Here is a 20,821-nt window from a genome sequence, read left to right as displayed (position 1 = left end):
GAGAGTCATCTTTAACTTCCGTACAGCCATTTTTAAACCGTGTGAATTATTCATAACACTACGGCTCAAGCATTCATCACCGTAGGCCTCCTGCATCATTTTGTGTCTGTAAAGGTTTTTTTGAGTTTCACGCAAAATTTAATGCAGACGCGTTGGTCCTCTAGCTCTACCATCTCGAAATTTGGAGACTGCGCGACACAGTTTTCTACTCAATCCAGCACTGAACAATAACTAACAGACTTAAAACAATGAAACTTCCGGCAGTTACACATCGAACACAGGGCAGGGGTGCCGAGACACCACTGGCGCGAAATTAAGAATGTTCAGGAATTTTTCGAACAGACGTCGTGTATGGGTGGATATATGAGGGTGTTGTTCATACATTCATTTCACTAGCTGCTGTAAGCTCCACTGCATCGTGACACGCATTCATGATCGTGGTTTTTTTTTAAAGTCATTGTTTGTCTCGTGTAAAGACTATTACTAGTATCTTACAGTATCTATGATAACAGCAATGATCTTTAAAAAATAAACAGTTTCGTGTCAGACAAAATCGAACCCTTCTGGTTTCTACCCTTCAGGGGGTAATTACCCCAGGTAGCGAACCGCTGGAGTAGGTCATTGGACTCCAAAAAATTGGTTAAAATGGCTCTAAGCACTATGGGACTTAACATCTGAGGTCATCAGTCCCCTAGACTTAGAACTACTTAAACCTAACTAACCTAAGGACATCACACACATCCATGCACGAGGCAGGATTCGAACCTGCGACCGTAGCATCAGGGCGGTTCCGGACTGAAGCACCTAGAACCGCTCGGCCACAGCAGCCGGCCTATTGGACTCCAGCCCTGGAGGCCCCAGTTTCAATCCCGGACAGAGGCAGGGATTTTCCCTCATTGCAGTTCCTCCAGGACGGCCCTAGCTTCACTCAGCCTGCTATGAAACGAGTACTGGGGATGTTTCCCGGGCGTGAAGGGCGGCCAAGCAATGGGTCCGCTGCCCTCCCGCTGCTATTGCCGCGGCGAAGAAAGGCTGCGCCCTGCCTGCGATCAGGTCAGCAGGCCAGTGTGGACGTAGGGAACCGCACGCTATAGACTCGTACAGTATGTAATGAAACGCTCTGCCTCGATTGAAAATGCAGCTAGCTTTGTGTATGGTCAGTGTGGACTCCATTTAACATTTCGATAGAAAGTCTCGTCAACAGCAAACTTGCAAGAGAAGGCATCAACGGTAAAAAAGACTTCAGACGCTACCTGTCTCGTTTGCTGACAATGAAATCAATCTTTCCAGAAAATTATGCTGGTACTTGAGTTCTATGTTGCTAGTCTGCAGTAGAATTTCTACAACCTGAGTAAGTACACTTTCTGGTAATGAATGAACCTTCGTTTTGTCCGTTCTAGTTAGTTCACAACTACTCTATTTAGTGGTTCCTGATTTCGCAATTAATTGGTTACTAGTACCATGTCAGAACAACAGTAAACTTTCTTTTTTATGATGTGCAGAAACGAGTGCAATACTTTCAACATCGGTAATGTTCATCCTATAGCTTCACGCCAATTAACGTGCGTGGTTCTCATCCAATTTCTCCGACACAAGATCACAACAACAGCCCATAAACGCGTAAGGAAAAGAACTGTAGCAGGCTGATCTAAGACTCCGGTTTGTACTCAGTAGTTTGTATTCACAAGCGGCTTGAGTATTCTAACCGCTGTGAGCAGATACAATAAACTCTGGATACGGAGAGCTGCTGTTTTTTGACGTTTTGGAATCGGGAAACTCAAACTGTAGTGAAAACTCTACCAGTACAGGATACCCTTCGTTAAATGAGCAAAAAAATTTCCAATTTCCTGCTTTGCTACGGGTATCCATAAGCATATCCAGCGATAGTAGCTGCCAGCCTTATGGTGACTCCCAGTTCAATATGCGTGTATTTTTATTCCGAAACTCTCATTAATAAATATTTGCGAAATTCTCAGTTATTTTTCAAATTTTCTTCGCTGGTTTTCCATATCTCGTGTTTCAAAGCGGTCTCGTAAATTTCCCGTTTCGGTTCTTCATTTTTGCGACCAGAATGACACTTCCATATGGCAAACTTTAATTTTAACAGTTCCTTCTTAGCGGCTTTAAAAAATACTTCAGCCTGTCGGGCTGGAATGCCTGAATTCGACAAAAATTGACTCTTTTATTCGAAACCTCTCTACAGGTCCTAAGTCTGCGTTTCGCCATTAAATTAGCAGCTTCTAAGCTCTCCTCGCTTCGATAGTATTGTTCGATCTGTTGAATGATTATTATTAGGTTAGAAACATCGTCACAAACAACGTTACGCCTTGTCACAAAACAATCGTATGTTTGTTCCACTCTCATAGTAAAGCCGGCCATTTTCCATCGTCTATAGCTACCCTTTTTTTTTAATCCAAGATTTGTATCAGATGATATCCTTCTCTGCCAATTGTGTAAGTCACTCGTATCCCTAGCTTTTCATGTGTTCAACGAAAGTCAGTCTTCGCTACAAAGGCAAATGGCTGATGTTAGGAATGAACTTGGTGATAACGCACATTAACAAGTTCGCTATCTGTGATGTTTTAAGGAGTTAGGTTCGTAGTTCTGTCACTGTATCTGTCGCTTTACAATGTTACGGATGTCAAATGTTTCTTAACTGTTGGCACTTGCAAAATCTTGATGATCGAATCTCGTGTAGACACAGGCAATTCAAACAAAAATTATGCTTTTGGCTGTTTGCAGATCCCCTCCTGCGCTGTTAGCTGAGGGCTCTTCAAATCGAAGTTGAAAGGTTTACTTGTGGCATACAACTTTTATTCTGCCCTGGAACTTCTTAATAGCTTTCTATGGATTAGGTAGTGACTAGTTCCGTTGACCTAGAAACTTTTCTGTTATGGGCGGAAAACTTTTCGGTACCCTAGTTGTCTGATGGACTGGTTCATTACTGATCCTATTATATTAATACGGAATAGTGGGTTGAGAAGCGGACTTCCTGTGGTGTCTCCTAGGAAGCTCCTAGCTACGAGACGCTTACGGTCTCGAAATAAAGAACGGGATACATGCCACGTTCAGAAGCAGACGTACCACCGTGCGTGTCTGCAACAGGTGCGCGTAGCGTGCCGAGGCGCTTTGCGTCCTTGCACGGCACTCTCCACCTCGTTCTACGTCACTACGGGTTGCGGTAGGTCCCCGGTGAGTCACATGTTTGGAGCGATCCGAACCGGATATAGGAAAAACGAGGCTGTAGGCGCCGCCAGCAGGCGCACCAACTGTTCAGCGTACGAAGGCTGTGTCCTTTTTGCAAGTCGAGCACTAAAACGGAGATAAACAAATGTCACAAGGCTTTGGCGGTAAAATGATTTCCAGAATGTCTGACAGCAAGACACTCAGAGAAGGCGCAAGAAGTTCACATACACGACCTATGGAATATTTAGACCTTCACCTTTAATTTTGTCGATCCAGACTTCAAAAATCTCCCGATATACTTGGTAGAAAGAAGCTGCATAGGAGAGGACACCTCTGGCAGTCCTCAGCAAGAGTCTCTCGAGAATTAATTCAACACGCTCCTGAGTATCCTATGGCAATCAATTATCCTCATACAAATCGGTCACACGTTTTGGTGAAATGTCCAGGTAAAGATTTTATACATAAATGTTAGAGCTATGTGGCTAGACTTGATTACCGAAACCTGCCCGACTCTTGCTAAGAAATATAAAATTAAATAGTCCTCTTAAGCCTGATAACAAGTGTGTAGGTTGGTTCGAATATGGCACATGTATATCTATACAAAAAAAGTCATTACCATTTCAACTGAATCATAAAGAACTTTCGATACAAAAAAAGTAATTACCATTTCAACTGAATGATAAAGAACTTTCGACAACCGCCATAAATATGATAATCGTTGACGAAGTTTTGCGGCAAGACTGGATATTATTCCCTGACACCAAACGCCTTGCCTTTGACTGCTTGCCGGTCACTGGACATTTTTCTCGCCAAACTCAGAGGCACTGACATGCAAGAATTCATTGAAGTTTTGTTAGTACAACAACGGAGTCTCATATCTCTTTTAGGATCCATATGGGCCGTTAGAGCACAATAATTATCAGCGTCTCATTGTCGAGACAAGTTAATAACTGAAACTGACGATGTACATTATATATTCAGAGCAGAAACACAATCACTTGATGATACATGACACTTTGGTAAATTATTTAAAGTTACAAACAACGCAGAATTAAAATGCAGACCGTTTTGAGACCACAAGTCAAACTGCAACAGAGACTGATGTGTCCTCCACATTATACGGGACACAACCTACACAGAAGACCGCCGAGTTACCTATTCCTCAGGTGCAAATTATTAAGGTTAAGCTTCAAACGAGGGCACATCCGACAAGATAGCAGCACCACCAATACCGACTGCAAAACCATCAGACCATCAGCCTCCCGGCAACAGTTTCCAAAGTACTGGGACAGATTCTACTCTTAACGATTTCGCCCAGCGCCACCGAAGGGGAGGTGATACGCCCAGATTAGTTCGCCTTCGAGCCATGCTTGTCGGCCGAACTCCAGCTACTCCGGGGCACGGAGTATATAGCATATAATATGAAACGTGCGAACTATAAAGCGGCGGCCTTTCTCGATATTGAAAAGGCATGTGATCGAGTGTGGAAAAATAAGCTACTCACCAAAATGCGTGATGTCCCCACCACCGCTGACTATTGCAAGAAGACTGTCGATAGTTATCTTTTAGATAGGTGCTGCTTTGTTCAAATAGTCGGTCAGCGGTCCAGCGCTCAACAACTGCCGGAGGGCATTCCTCAAAGCTCTGTTCTCTCCCAGATTCTATTCGTCTCTTACATGAATGGCCTCCCATTACAAGTCGTCCTTGCTCAATTCGCGGACTAAACAGCGATCCTTTTCAGCAGGCACAGAGTCGATGCAGCGATACGGCGACTCCAGCGTCATTAAAAAAAAAAAAAAACTCTGAGCACTATCGGACTTAACTTCTGAGATCATCAGTCCCCTAGAACTTAGAACTACTTAAACCTAACTAACCTAAGGACATCACACACATCCATGCCCGAGGCAGGATACGAACCTCAGAAGTTAAGTCCCATAGTGCTCAGAGCCATTTCAACCATTTTTTTTTATAAACTATGTTTATTGTGATGTATTCAATACGGTTTTCATTATTTTTATCATGGCAATTTTTAAGTGTTGGATTTCGTATTTCGTGCAAGACCTCTTATAAGTTGTGTGTCGTAGTTAATGTAATACAAAATATGATAAAAATACCTGGCTGGACGTAAGAGAGGGAGAGAGCCTCGTGGCTTTTCTCTCGCCAGTAAAAGATATGAAAACATCAGGGAAAGGAAAGTCTAACCTGTGATGTCGCCACACGGCGTACCTCGGGAAGCATCAAAAGCGTACCGCCCTAAGAATTTATCGCTATTAACAATGTCGTTCAGATCTTCTCCACAACACTGCCGCAGACACTTTCAGATCCAATCAGTAGCTTTGGCGTGCAATGTGAAGCTCCTAAATTTGAACGTTGCCGGGAATCCTCCAACTGCGCCCAAAATCCTGTTTTGGAAGTTCGTTGACTATTGGGACTCGAATCACATTCCTCTGAATAGTTCCTCGGAGCTGTCTGGCGCTCCTTGCCCGGAAAAGGTGTGAACAAAGAAAGGAGAATCAATTCGTCTGCAATGAGAACCCACAATAGTGCGAGTCTGATAGTCGCTATCAATGACCTACCTGGCACGAACAGACGGACTGTTCCTCTTCTTCATGGCAGCACGGTACCGCAGAGCCGCCACGCACGCAGCAGCTGTGCGACGCACACGTCTCTCAGGCGATAGAACTGAAGTCTGCAAAGAAAACACGTTTGTCATCAACTGTGCACATCGGCAGTGTACATACAACAAGACACTATACTCCAAAATGTTTTAAAATACGTCTCCTGAAGTGAGTATGTCATCCACTGTATGTTTATTGTCTTGTAGCACAAAGGCATTTTCGGAAAAAATAAGATGGATATCGGTATACAGATGGTTGACGTAGTGACGCAACATAGACAGTTACCGACTTTTCTTCCTTTATCCTTATTTTAAGTCAGCATTCAGTTTGATGCGTCCCCCCACAAATTCCTGTCCTGTGCCAACCTCTTCATAACAGACTTCTCAGAGTAGCATTTGCAAGCTACGTCCTCAACTGTTACCGACTATGGAGGCAAAATACCACCTGTCATCCACACGTGCACGGCTCTCATCCGACCCATCCTCACCTATGTGAATGTTTCACTATCCTCTATCCCCATCCTAAGTTTTACCGCTCCCTTCAAATCCTAAAACAATATGCATTCTGCGCCACTTTCGACAATGTCTGACAAAAAAAAAAAGCACCAAGAAGGGGAGGAGGACACGAAATGACAATTCACGGGTTGAGAGGGTCTGCGATGTTATTGCAGTGATTACAAAATCGAGTCAAAATTAAAAACAACTTGGCAGTATGACCCCACTTATCGGTATGATGTTGAACCTCCTCTCGTCTCGAAGCTTACACTGATTCGGTTCGGAAGGGTGTCGTAAAGCAGCTGTATCCTCTCTAGAGGCAAACTGGCCCATGACTGTCCTAACTGGTCCTTGATATCCTGGATAGCAGCACTGCAGACCAAACTGCTGAGGTCATCGGTCCCTAGGCTTACACACTACCCCACGCGAGAGCGGACGGAGTTAACTTCTGAGGTAGTCCTACACATACTTTCTACCAGGGGCAGATCTGAGCACCTTACTGGCAACGCGAGTAGCTCAACATCACGCAGACACTTCATTGAGACAGTTGCCATGTGTGGACGAGAATTCTTATGTCGGAAAATGGCACCACGAAACTGTCGCATGAGCAGGTTGTTCGTCACATACCGCTGTACCGCCACAGTTTCCTCAGTCACTACCGCCGTGGCCAGTAATCACACTCCATTGCTTGATTTGAGCAGCCGACCGAATACAGACTCAGAATGAGGCCCCTTTCAAACTCTATGATGTGCTGGTAACGCTGTCTCACACGAGTACGCGGAATCTACATCTACATCTACATGATTACTCTGCAATTCACATTTAAGTGCTTGGCAGAGGGTTCATCGAACCACAATGATACTATATCTCTACCATTCCACTCCCGAACAGCGCGCGGGAAAAACGAACACCTAAACCTTTCTGTTCGAGCTCTGATTTCTCTTATTGTATTTTGATGGTCATTTCTACCTATGTAGGTTGGGCTCAACAAAATATTTTCACATTCGGAAGCGAAAGCTGGTGACTGAAACTTCGTAAAAAGATCTCGCCGCGACGAAACACGTCTTTGCTTTAATGACTTCCATCCCAACTCGCGTATCATATCTGCCACACTCTCTCCCCTATTACGTGATAATACAAAACGAGCTGCCCTTTTTTGCACCCTTTCGATGTCCTCCGTCAATCCCACCTGGTAAGGATCCCACACCGCGCAGCAATATTCTGACAGAGGACGAACGAGTGTAGTGTAAGCTGTCTCTTTAGTGGACTTGTTGCATCTTCTAAGTGTCCTGCCAATGAAACGCAACCTTTGGCTCGCCTTCCCCACAATATTATCTATGTGGTCTTTCCAACTGAAGTTGTTCGTAATTTTAACACCCAGGTATTGAGTTGAATTGACAGCCTTGAGAATTGTACTATTTATCGAGTAATCGAATTCCAACGGATTTCTTTTGGAACCCATGTAGATCACCTCACACTTTTCGTTATTTAGCGTCAACTGCCACCTGCCACACCATACAGCAATCTTTTCTAAATCGCTTTGCAACTGATACTGGTCTTCGTATGACCTTACTAGACGGTAAATTACAGCCTCATCTGCGAACAACCTAAGAGAACTGCTCAGATTGTCACCCAGGTCATTTATATAGATCAGGAACAGCAGAGGTCCCAGGACGCTTCCCTGGGGAACACCTGATATCACTTCAGTTTTACTCGATGATTTGCCGTCGATTACTACGAATTGCGACCTTTCTGACAGGAAATCACGAATCCAGTCGCACAACTGAGACGATACCCCATAGGGCCGCAGCTTGATTAGAAGCCGCTTGTGAGGAACGGTGTCAAAAGCTTTCCGGAAACCTAGAAATACGGAATCAACTTGAGATCCCCTGTAGATAGCGGCCATTACTTCGTGCGAATAAAGAGCTAGCTGCGTTGCACAAGAACGATGTTTTCTGAAACCATGCTGATTGCGTATCAATAGATCGTTCCCTTCGAGGCGATTCATAATGTTTGAATACAGTATACAGTATCTCCTGTGTCCTTTACAGTGATCACTCAACATCTGATGCTGTTCACTTGCCTTATGTACTGAAGTGACAAACGACATGGGGTATCGATACGCACATATACAGATGGCGGTAGTATCACGTACACAAAGTATAAATTGTCATTGGCGAAGCTGTCGCTTGTCGCTTCTACTCAGTTGATTCATGTGAAAAGCTTTACATTGTGATTATGGTCGCACGGCGGGAATCATCACACTTTTAACGCGTAATGGTAGCTACACGCAAGAGACATTCCATTTCGTGAGTCGTTAGGAAAATCAATATTCCGAGATCCACAGTGTCACGAGTGTGGCGGGAAAAATGCAGTCCATCAACAAAAGAGGTGGCTTACAAAACACTCGTTCGACCTATACTTGAGTATTGCGCATCAGTGTGGGATCCGTACCAGTTCGGGTTGACGGAGGAGATAGAGAAGATCCAAAGAAGAGCGGCGCGTTTCGTCACAGGGTTATTTGGTAACCGTGATAGCGTTACGGAGATGCTTAACAAACTCAAGTGGCAGACTGCAAGAGAGGCGCTCTGCATTGCGGTGTAGCCTGCTCGCCAGGTTTCGAGAGGGTGCATTTCTGGATGAGGTATCGAATATATTGCTTTCCCCTACTTATACCTCCCGAGAAGATCACGAATGTAAAATTAGCGCGCACGGAGGCTTTCAGACAGTCGTTCTTCCCGCGAGCATACGCGACTGGAACAGGAAAGGGAGGTAATGACAATGGCACGTAAAGTGCCCTCCGCCACACACCGTTGGGTGGCTTGCGGAGAATAAATGTAGATGTAGATGTAGATTACCAAATTTAAGGAATTACCTCTCACCACCGACAACACAGTGATCGACGGCCTTCACTTAACGACCGAGAGTAGGGTTAAAGAAAATGGCTCTGAGCACTATAGGACTTAACATCTCACGTCATCAGTCTCCTAAACTTAGAACTACTTAAACCTAACTAGCCTAAGGACATCACGCACATCCATGCCCCAGGCAGGATTCGAACCTGCAACCGTAGCAGTCGCGCGGTTCCGGACTAAAGCGCCTAGAACCGCTCGGCCACCGCGGCTGACACAAAGCTTGTTTTGTTGCCACAAGACAATTCTTCAGAATTTCTCTTGATTTCACTGATGGTACAAGAAGATACATAATGATTACAAGGAAAACAATTTTTTGCCCCAACTTCTCTGATTATTATTTATTATTTTTGCATGCAGCAACTTAGATTTAGGGTACCCACTGTCTTTCGGATGACGGTAGCCAATGTACTAATAATCCGAAACCTCACGTATATTAAAAAATAATAAACGATAATCAGTGAAACTGTGAACCGAGCGTTTTTATCTATAAGATTCTTAAAAAAAGAAATAAAGAAAGTGAGAGCCAACTTTGGCTCTAAACAGTTTTGGAATTCATGGAGACTGTTCAGTGTTACCTATTTCAAAGTAATTTCATAAGGTGTGACAGGTGATATTCAAAAACAGATTTTATATTACAAAACAAATCAATTTCATTGGAGATCACGTACTGCTGCAACAATGGAAAAACACCATCGATAACACATACATTAATTCTTACTTCCCACAGTTCTAACACTGCTCTGAAACATTTTCTGTTTATTTTAAAATGTGAATTTTGCGTACATGTACAGAGATAATCAACTTTTTAAGAGTTTTGCATACGTATCCTATTTTGACCAAGAATTCATTTTTCACAAAGGTCTGAAAGATTCATATTTTTCTTGTTTTGAATAAGTGACATTTCTTGCAGTAATTGGAAAGTAAGAGGCAATACGTTGCCACAAAAGAACCATCGTGAGTGGCAGCAGCACAACAAATACTTGTATTGTACTCCCATTTGGTAACGCAGTGTTTTGAAAAACCTTTGATTAAAAAAAAAACCGCGTACAATAAGACCTATTATAGATTCCTGAAAGTTCACACGTTTAGGGAACCAAAAGGTTTTACTACTTTCTTGTGCTGATTGGGTCCTTCATTCATAATGGACAAAATATTACAATCTGGTCTTTAAATCTAGACGACGTTAAAAGCAGTAATACTCTCTTCACGAATTCTTTGTAAATTGCATATTAATGTCAAAATCGTGCTAAAATGTATGTAAAAATCAGCGAAATGGCTGACTGTGGCTGTGGTGCCATTACACAAAGGAGATGGTTCGGTAACCACTGCGGGTTACTGGCACATGTTTTCGTCTGTCTCTCACACAGGCACAGTATGTCTCAAACTTGAAACGTCCCCTTAGAAAAATTATACATGACTGTGCTTAAACTGACACACAATATTTTTTAGCGCAACGCAATCTGACTTTCAATAATCCCTACAAAAGAATGGCCCTGACTAACATTAATCTATACCTTTCACAAATCACTTACCTCACCAAAAATCTCCGTTACTCGAACTACTGCAATACAGCGAGCGCCACTACTGCCAGCTAAATAAAAGATTCAAACTACGGAAGGCACTAACTACTGATAGGCATAGTTAGCAATTGAAATATGTTAATAGAGAACAAACAATGTATTTACCTTAACAGTCATAATATATATAGTAGTTCATGACATCCAGTGTTACAAATTTCAAAACTCCTCCATCTCTCTCCCCACATCGACCACTGCTGGCGGCTCACCTCCAACTGCGCAACACTACGCGCTGTTCACGTCCAGCTGCCCAACACTACAATAGCCAACAACAATGCAAACCAGCCACAGACTGCACACAGCACAGCCAGTGATTTTCATACAGAGCGCTATGTGGCGTTACTAATAAAAAAACCTATACAGTCTACTTACAAACTCTAGTGACGATTGGTGATATTCTAGAGTTGTACATAAAAACCACCAAATACGTGTACTCGGAGTCTGGAAGTAATAAGACGTTTGCACTGTGCAGTGGGATTCTATTTTTAGAAATCTTACATGACCTGAATATTACTGATTTTGTACATTGTAGCCATTCCCCGTCTCCATCGCTATCTGTAACTGAACTCCTCAAATACGTTTTGAGGTTGCACGCTGTGGCCTGTGACCAAAGAAAGTTACTACTTTGTAACCAGTTAACAAGATACCGTCAGTACGATTGACAGAGGCAGCAGTGACTTCCCTGTAAACGTAAGGAGTACTGAGGTTGGTGGAAAGCACGTTCCAGCCGCGGCGTGTCATTCACCCGCGAAACGCAGCCGGGAAGAGCCGCACCTGCTCGCCCGCATGCCGTCATCGCCGACAACCGCCGCCTCACCCTCGGCACTTCGCTGCCAGCTAAAAGTCAGCAGGCTCTTCCAGCCATAAAATGTTTGTTCCCTGGCCATGCTGTCGTTCCGAGATCGCCGTCTTAGCATGAGAACCGTTCAAAAAGAGAACAAGAGAACTGTCGGCAGACTGTTCATTCCAGAAGGACCACAGTTTTGTTTATATCATATTTTTCGACCCGTTTTACGCAGTTCATCATCTTTTTTCTATCTTGTGCTGCTGTTATCCCTACTACACCTAATATCTTCAATTTCTCCGCCTGTCCCTAACACACTCTAAAGAGAAAAAAAAGGAGAAAAACGTCACACGACGAAGGAATTATCCTAACGTAGGGAAATCGGCAGTTATGGTGTACACGTACAGACAAACAAACGATTACAATTTCAGAAAAAGTGGATGATTTATTCAAGAGAAACAGCTTCGCAAACTGAGAAAGTCAAATATGCGTTGGTCCACACAAGCAGCTATGCGGCTTGGCATTGATTGATAGGGTCGATGGATATCCTCCAGAGGTATATCGTGTTAAATTGCGTCCAATACTCAAGAAAAGTAGTACGAGTAATCCAATAAATTACAGGCCCATATCGTTAACGTGATATGCAGCAGGATTTTGGAACATATTTGTCTTCGAATATTATGAATTATCTCGAAGAAAACGGTCTACTGACACACAGTCAACATGGGTTTAGAAAACATCGTTCTTGTGAAAGACCACTAGCTCTTTATTCGCATGAAGTGTATTTACAAGGGGTTTCAGATCGATTCCGTATTTCTGGATTTCCGGAAGGCTTTTGACACTGTACCACACAATTGGCTCGTAGTGAAGTTGCGTGCTTATGGAATATCGTCTCAGTTATGTGACTGGATTTGTGATTTCCTGTCAGAGAGGTCACGGTTCGTAGTAATTGACAGAAAGCCATCGAGTAAAACAGATGTGATTTGTGGCGTTCCTCAAGGCAGTGTTATAGGCCATTTGCTGTTCCTTATCTATATAAACGATTTTGGAGACAATCTGAGCAGCCGTCTTCGGTTGTTTGTAGATGACACTGTCGATTACCGCCTAATAAAGTCATCAGGAGATCAAAACAAACTGCAAAACGATTTAGAAACGATATCTGAGTGGTGCGAAAATTGGCAGTTGACCTTAACTAACGAAAATTGTGAGGTCATCGACATGAGTGCTGAAAGCAACTCGTTAAACTTCGGTTACACGATACATCAGTCAAATCTAAAAGCCGTAAATTCAACTAAATACCTCGGTATTACAATTACGAACAACTTAAATTGGAAGGAACACATGGAAAACGTTGTGGGGAAGGCTAACCAAAGACTGCGTTTTATTGGCAGGACACTTAGAAAATGTAACAGACCTACTAAGGAGACTGCCTACACTACGCTTGCCCGTCCTCTTTTATAATACTGCTGAGCGGTGTGGGATCCTTAGAAGATAGGACCGACGGAGTTCAAAGAAAGGCAGCACGTTTAGTATTAACGCGAAATGTGGTAGAGAGTGTCACAGAAATGATACAGGATTTGGACTAAACATCATTAAAAGAAAGGCGTTTTTCGTTGCGACGGAATCTTCTCACGAAATTCCAATCACCAACTTTCTCCTTCGAATTCGAAAATATTTTGTTGACACCGGCCTGCATAATGAGGAACGATCACCACGATAAAATAAGGGAAATCTGAGCTCGTACGGAAAGATACAGGTGTTCATTCTTTCCGCGCGCTATACAACATTGGAATAATAGAAAATTGTGAAGGTGGTTCGATGAACCCTCTGCCAGGCACTTAAATGTGATTTGCAGAGTATCCATGTAGATGTAGATGTGGATGAACTGGTGCGTTAGATCATAAAAACCCCGTGCTGGTTGGAGGTTCAAATTGTTCAAATGGCTCTGAGCACTATGGGACTTAACTTCTAAGGCCATCAGTCCCCTAGAACTTAGAACAACTTAAACCTAACGAACCTAAGGACATGACACACATCCATGCCCGAGGCAGGATTCGAACCTGCGACCGTAGCGGTCACGCGGTTCCAAACTGAAGCGCTTACAACCGCACGGCCACATCGGCCGGCCCTGGTTGGAGGGCTCTGCCCTCAACGCTCTAAATGTTCTCAGTTAGGCGAAGGGGGGGAGGTGTGGGTCCGGCACCCTTGCTAGCCAAGGTAGGGTTTGGCAAGTACCAAGACAAGCAGTAGAAACTGTCACCGTGTGCGAGTGGGTGTTATCTTGCTGAAATGTGAGCCCAGGATAGCCTGTCTTGAAGGGCAACATAACGGGGCTAGAATATCGTTGACGTACCGCTCTGCTGTAAGGTACCACGGATAACAACCAAAGGGGTCCTGCTGTGAAATGGAGTAGCACCCAAAGCCATCACTCCTGGTTGTCGGGACACATGGAGTGCGACAGCTAGGATGGTATCCAACCGCTGTCTGGGGCATCTCCAGACACGTCTTTGCTAGTCATCGGGGCTCATTTCGAAGTGGGACTCATCACTCAAGACAATTAAATACCAGTGCACGAGATTCCAGGCCGAAGGCTTGTCTGGAGACACGCCGGATGGCGGTGGGATACCAACCTGGCTGCCGCCCGCCATACTGCCCAACAACCCGGACACCATCTCTTTTCATAGCATTTCGTTGGCATTCGCGGCATCCTTCAGCACAGCGGTATTTGGCGATAGTCTATAGTACGTCTATACTTCGTGGTAATCCATCCTGGGCTTACATTCCATGCCTACCCGCACACGGCGAGAATTTCTGATACTTGTCTTCGTGTATGCCAAAGGCTACCTTTTCAGCAACGTCGCCGGATCTCTCCCCAATTGAAAACATTAGGAGTATTATGGGCAAGGCCCTCCAAGCATCTAGAGATTTTGGCGATCTAAGGCGCCACTTGGACAGAATTTGACACGATGTCCCTCAGGAGATAATCCAACACTCCGTCAATCAATGCCAAGCCGAATAAGAGCTTGCATAAGGGCCTGAGGTGGACCAGCACAATATTTACTTCATTAATTTGTGAAGCTCTTTCTCTTTAATAAGTGATCCAATCTTTCTGAAATTGTAATTATTTATTTGTCTGTAGAAGTACATCGCATCTACCGATTTCCGTCCCATTCCGGTAATTCCTTCGTGGTGCATCTTTTTTTGTCTTAGAGTGTATTTCTTACTGCTACTGCTCCATTCAGCGCCAGATCAATTAACTCCTGCATGCCTGAGCTGGTCTTGCATTAAGCTGTCGTCTGTTTGATTTCGGTCTATCATAGTCTTATTTCCTCTCTTATTCTTTTTAACACTCCTTCTTTTCTGTACATTATTTTTCCACTTATTTTTGATTTGTTTTGATCGTACCATATTTCCATACACGGCCACGTTTTTCTTCTCTGGATTTGCAGTCGATCACGTTCCAATAACATACACTTCTCCAGCTCATGCATCCCAGTAGCTAAGAAGAATGAAACACAAAATGATGGAAAAGCAAATTGAGGATCTTTAGATGACGATCAGATTGGCTTTAGGAAAGACCAAAGCAGCAGAGGCAATTCAGACGTTGCGCTGAACGATGGAAGAAAAAGCTACAAAAATAATATAATATTCATAGGAATTGTAGCCCTATAAAAAGCTTTCGACAAAAGAAAATGATGCATGATGTTGGGATTCCCAATAAAATAGATGTACGTACAGAAAAAGATAGGTAATCTATATCTGTGCTAATAATAAAACTGTAAAACTGTCGTGCTTAAACAATGAAAATATTTGACAAAAACTGATCGCAGGTCATGTATGGAGTACAATAAGACTATTTTTAAAACTTTATCTTTCTGTTCGACTGTCTGTGTATCAATACGCTGTTTTCCAGAACCGCTAGACGAATTTTCATGGAGTTGTCACAGGTAACATGAAAGTAGCTTGGGACAACATGTAGGATATGTTTAATCAAAGTCAGATCACGAAACGGAATGATATCTTACTTTAAACTTCTATGACTCTTCTTTGCTTAGTAATTCGAATGTTTATCTCAACGATACGATCATCACGTCGAAGTACTCTAAAGAACCAATAGATGGCGCTGTTAGTTTCGCAGTGCACTAAAAAGTCAGTACATCGCGCTGTTAATTCTTTTATCTCATTATCAGTAACAGAGGTATTTCCAGAAGTTTACGCCAGAGACAGAATTAAGCGCCTCATTCTTATCTTCACGAATGCAAACTAACATTAAATTTACGTGGCAGGGATATACAGATTTAGTGATTCCGCTTTGTATATTAAAAACTTGACGACATTGGTTTGCCTCTTTCGACAGGTTTTATTTATATTTGACTTCTTGACTGGACAAAATAAATTTACTGAGTTTGCTTTGTGATTTTGGTACATGATTATTACATTTTGATTTAGTTTTGTTTACGGATAAAAACGCCTAGAAAACGGTCGAATCTCTCTCAGTATACTAGAATGGGTGAAAGACTGGGGACTATGCGCTCTGAAGAATTGAATGAAGATCGTGAGGCAAGATTTGTTGCGACTAGAGAACTTCAGGATTTAGCTCGCTCTTAGAAAATGCATTATGAAAGCGAGGTACGGCGTAATTCTAATCGAGAGCGTAGTGCATTATCTCGCTCCACACTACATATTGTAAACAAGTCGTCCTGCCGTAGATACTTAGCCGGCCGCTGTAGTGGAGCGGTTCTAGGCGCATCAGTCCAATACCACGCGGCTGCTACGACCGCAGGTTCGAATCCTGCCTCGGGCATGGATGTGTGTGACGTCCTTAGGTTAGTTAGGTTTAAGTAGTTCTAAGTCTAGGGAACTGATGACTTCAGATGTTTAGTCCCATAGTGCTTAGAGCCATTTGAACCATTTCGTAGATACTTAGTGCTACCTGTGCGAAGCCAGGGCGGGCAGCATATACAAGAACCGAAAGGGAAAAGTAAGAACTGATGTACAACAATGATGTACTTGGATTAGAAGGGATATACGACAGAGATGTAGCCTTTCGTCCCTACTGTTCGGTCCACACATCGAAGAAGCAATCACTGAAGTGAAAGGTTCAGAGGGGGATTAAAATTCATGGTGAAAAGATATCAATGATAGGATTCACTGTTACCGTTACTGGAAGTGAGGAGGAAATGCAGGTTTTGTTGAATGGAATGTGTACTCTAGTGACCACAAAGTATGAATTCCGAGAAACCGAAGAAACACGAAAAACAGTTAGGAGTAGCAACAAACAGATACGTTGATGAGACAAAATATGATAACTATCCACCGAGAGCCTGTATGTCGCCTGACTTTGGGAAAGGCAGACTGTTGTGGTCCGGCGCCTGCGAATGAGGATTTCGAAAACGGCGAGGTTGGTCGGCTGTTCGCATGCTGCTGCGGTGACAATTTACGGAAAGTCGTTAAATGACGATGAAACGACTAGTGCACGATGTGGTGTTGGACGTCCACGTCTTATAATAAACATGGAGGTCAGAGGTTGGCTGCTCTGTAATGTACACTACTAGCCACTAAAATTGCTACACCACGAAGATGACGTGCTACAGATGCGAAATTTTCCGACAGGAAGAAGATGCTGTGATATGCAAATGATTAGCTTTTCAGAGTGTTCACACAAGGTTGGCGCCGATGGTGACACCTACAACGTGCTGACATGAGGAAAGTTTCCAACCGATTTCTCGTACACAAACAGCAGTTGACCGGCGTTGCAGCCGGCCGCAGTGGCCATGCGGTTCTAGGCGCTACAGTCTGGAACCGAGCGACCGCTATGGTCGCAGGTTCGAATCCTGCCTCGGGCATGAATGTGTCTGTTGTCCTTAGGTTAGTTAGGTTTAATTAGTTTTAAGTTCTAGGCGACTGATGACCTCAGAAGTCAAGTCCCATAGTGCTCAGAGCCATTTGAACCATTTTGAACCGGCGTTGCCTGGTGAAACGTTGTTGTGATGCCTCGTGTAAGGAGGAGAAATGCGTACCACACGTTTCCGACTTTGATAAAGGTCGAATTGTAGTCTATCGCGATTGCGGTTTATCGTATCGCGACATTGCTGCTCGCGTTGGACGAAATCCAATGACTGTTAGCAGAATATGGAAACGGTAGGTTCAGGAGGGTAATACGGAACGCCGTGATGGATCCCAACGGCCTCGTATTACTAGCAGTCGAGATGACAGGCATCTTATCCGCATGGCTGTAACGGATCGTGCAGCCACGTCTCGATCCCTGAGTCAACAGATGGGGGCGTTTGCAAGACAACAACCATCTGCACGAACAGTTCGACGACGTTTGCAGCAGCGTGGACTATCAGCTCGGAGACCATGGCTGCTGTTTCCCTTGACGCTGCATCACAGACAAGAACGCCGGTGATGGTGTACTCAACGACGAACCAGGGTGCACGAATGGCAAAACATCATTTTTTCGGATGAATCCAGATTCTGTTTACAGCATCATGATGGTCGCATCCGTGTTTGGCGACATCGCAGTGAACGCACATTGGAAGCGTGTATTCGTCATCGCCATACTGGCGTATAATCCGGCGTGATGATATGGGGTGCCATTGGTTACACGTCTCGGTCACCTCTTGTTCGCATTGACGACACTTTGAACAGTGGACGTTATATTTCAGATGTCTTACGACCCGTGGCACTACCCTTCATTCGATACCTGCTAAACCCTACATTTCAGCAGGATAATGGACGACCGCATGTTGCAGGTCCTGTACGGAACTTTCTGGATACAGAGAATGTTAGACTGCTGCCCTGGCCAGCACATTCTCCAGATCTCTCATCAATTGAAAACGTCTGGTCAATGGTGGCCAAGCAACTGGCTCGTCACAATGCACCAATCACTACTCTTGATGAACTGTGGTATCGTGTTGAAGCTGCATGGACAGCTGTACCTGTACACGCCATCCAAGCTGTGTTTGACTCAATGCCCAGGCGTATCAAGGCCGTTATTACAGCCAGAGATGGTTGTTCTGCGTACTGATTCCTCAGGATCTATGCAACCAAATTGCGTGAAAATGTAATCACATGTTAGTTCTAGTATAATATATTTTTCCAATAAATACCCGTTTATCATCTGCATTTCTGCTTGCTGTAGAAATTTTAATGGCCAGTTGCGTATAAGGCGAGGCAAGTGAAAACGAGGCAGATGGAAAAACGTAAGTAAACAGTTTATTATTTTGAAAATAAATGTTAAAACTTTTATATCACTGTGAGAGAAGATGGTCAATGCTTTCGTGGGAAATTGTTCGTGGTTGCCTACGCTATCATGACTGCGCCAAGGCGTGCACCTCTTCGTCCGAAGCAAATAGACGGCCACGAATGTCTTTCAAAAATGGCTCTGAGCACTATGGGACTTAACATCTACGGTCATCAGTCCCCTAGAACTTAGAACTACTTAAACCTAACTAACCTAAGGACATCACACAACACCAAGTCATCACGAGGCAGAGAAAATCCCTGTCCCCACCGGGAATCGAACCCGGGAACCCGGGCGCGGGAAGCGAGAACGCTACCGCACGGCCACGAGCTGCGGACGACGAATGTCTTTCTTCCGAGCTCCAAAAATATGGAAATCGTATGGGGAGAGATCGGGACTTTACGGAGAATTTATAAGGGCTTTCCAGAGAAAATCCTGCAGCGAGGTTGAATCATCCTTGGCAATATATGGGTCCAACTGGGCACAATCATGGTTCCGTGCCGGCCGCGGTGGTCTAGCGGTTCTGGCGCTGCAGTCCGGAACCGCGCGACTGCTACGGTCGCAGGTTCGAATCCTGCCTCGGGCATGGGTGTGTGTGATGTCCGTAGGTTAGTTAGGTTTAAGTAGTTCTAAGTTCTAGGCGACTTATGACCTAAGATGTTGAGTACCATAGTGCTCAGAGCCATTTGAGCCATGGTTCCGTAAGCAACCACAAACATTTTTTCCATGAGGGCGTTCGCTGTCTTGTCTAACGGTTATGGAGATTGCTTTCGAAATAATAAACAGTTTATTTACTTTTTTTTCATCTGTCTCGTTTCCTCTCACAGCACCTTATGGGACGGGTGGCGATATGTGGCCGATCTGAAAACAGAGTACAGTGCTGTTACAAGTAGAAGTACTTATCGTTCATCTCACATTGTTGTTGGAAACGGGGCTCCGCAGCAGACAACACCTTCGTGGTCCCTGTTTATCCACTGACGCTGTCAGTTACGAATGGACGAGAGTTCATCAAGACTGGACCGTGGATCAATGCAAACATGTGGGCGGCTGCTCGAAAGATGCACGCCCCAAGAATGCAGGCCGATGGGGGCAGTATTATGATTTGGGGGACATTCACCTGGGCTCCCACAGGACGTGTAGCATCAAGGAGACGCTGCGAACTATGTGATCGTCCTTGCAGTTCATCTGCATCCCTTCATGCTTGGTGCCTTCGTGACAGCGTTGGCATCTACCAGCAAGATAATTATTTAACGAGTAAAATAGCCAAACTGACGTGTGATTTGAGAAGTTATTTTATTTTCACAACCAGTTTCGGCAGTTCAGTAGTCGATCTTCAGACCCCATGTGCACCTCATGTGTGGCATTCAGACGTGTCGATATTGGCATCCTGGAGCTATCAGTACCTGGATGTCGCCAATTCGTATTTGAAGTGCTTCCTTCGAAGACTTGACAACAACCGCAGCGCTGTGACTTCAGTGTATGTATTTGAATATAAGTGCCATTCCTGTTCGTCTCATTGCGTATTTTTTCATTTACCTTCTTTGCTATGCTGTAGTAGTTCTTTCTACTCGTCTATATGCTCCAAGTTTCATCGAATTATGTTATTTGGCAGTGAAACATCACTTGGAAGCAACTTCAGTCCGTCAGTTTTGCACACCAGTGTAATATGACATTTTATTATTTAAAAAAAAAATCGAAAACAGTTGTAACAGTTGAAAACAGAGCTCTATGAACTCATGTTACCTTTGAAGAAACGCCGTGAGCGTAGATTTAATGCGACCTAGTAGGCGAAAGCTACGTACTGATATACAGAATGCTCAGTGCATAAGTCCGGGTGCGATTTGTGTGGCCTTCGAGCGGAAAGTTTGTGTTCGCCCCTTGTACTTGAAAGCGGACATGCATTACCAGTCAACCAGACGTACCTTGTTGTTACAAACTATACAATGTGGTCAGAAATACTATGAAAAAGGACAATACTGGGTAGGATGTGCTGAAAAATAA

The 20,821-nt window shown here is 44.0% G+C and overlaps 1 protein-coding gene across 1 annotated transcript in view; it reads right to left on the bottom strand.

Annotated features, from left to right (window-relative positions):
• Positions 1–20,821, bottom strand: part of LOC126100415 (cadherin-23) — a 410,352-nt gene that overhangs the window by 265,437 nt on the left and 124,094 nt on the right. Inside the window, exon 2 of the mRNA XM_049911011.1 lies at positions 5,763–5,875. Within this exon, the coding sequence (XP_049766968.1) occupies positions 5,763–5,797 (35 nt within the window). The 5' untranslated portion in view covers positions 5,798–5,875. The remainder of the gene's footprint in view (positions 1–5,762; positions 5,876–20,821) is intronic.

This window comes from Schistocerca cancellata, chromosome 9 (genome assembly GCF_023864275.1).
Source record: "Schistocerca cancellata isolate TAMUIC-IGC-003103 chromosome 9, iqSchCanc2.1, whole genome shotgun sequence".
Taxonomy (NCBI): Eukaryota; Metazoa; Arthropoda; class Insecta; order Orthoptera; family Acrididae; genus Schistocerca; species Schistocerca cancellata.
Note: the sequence above shows the minus strand (reverse complement) of the source record. Positions and strands in the feature narration are given on the sequence as shown.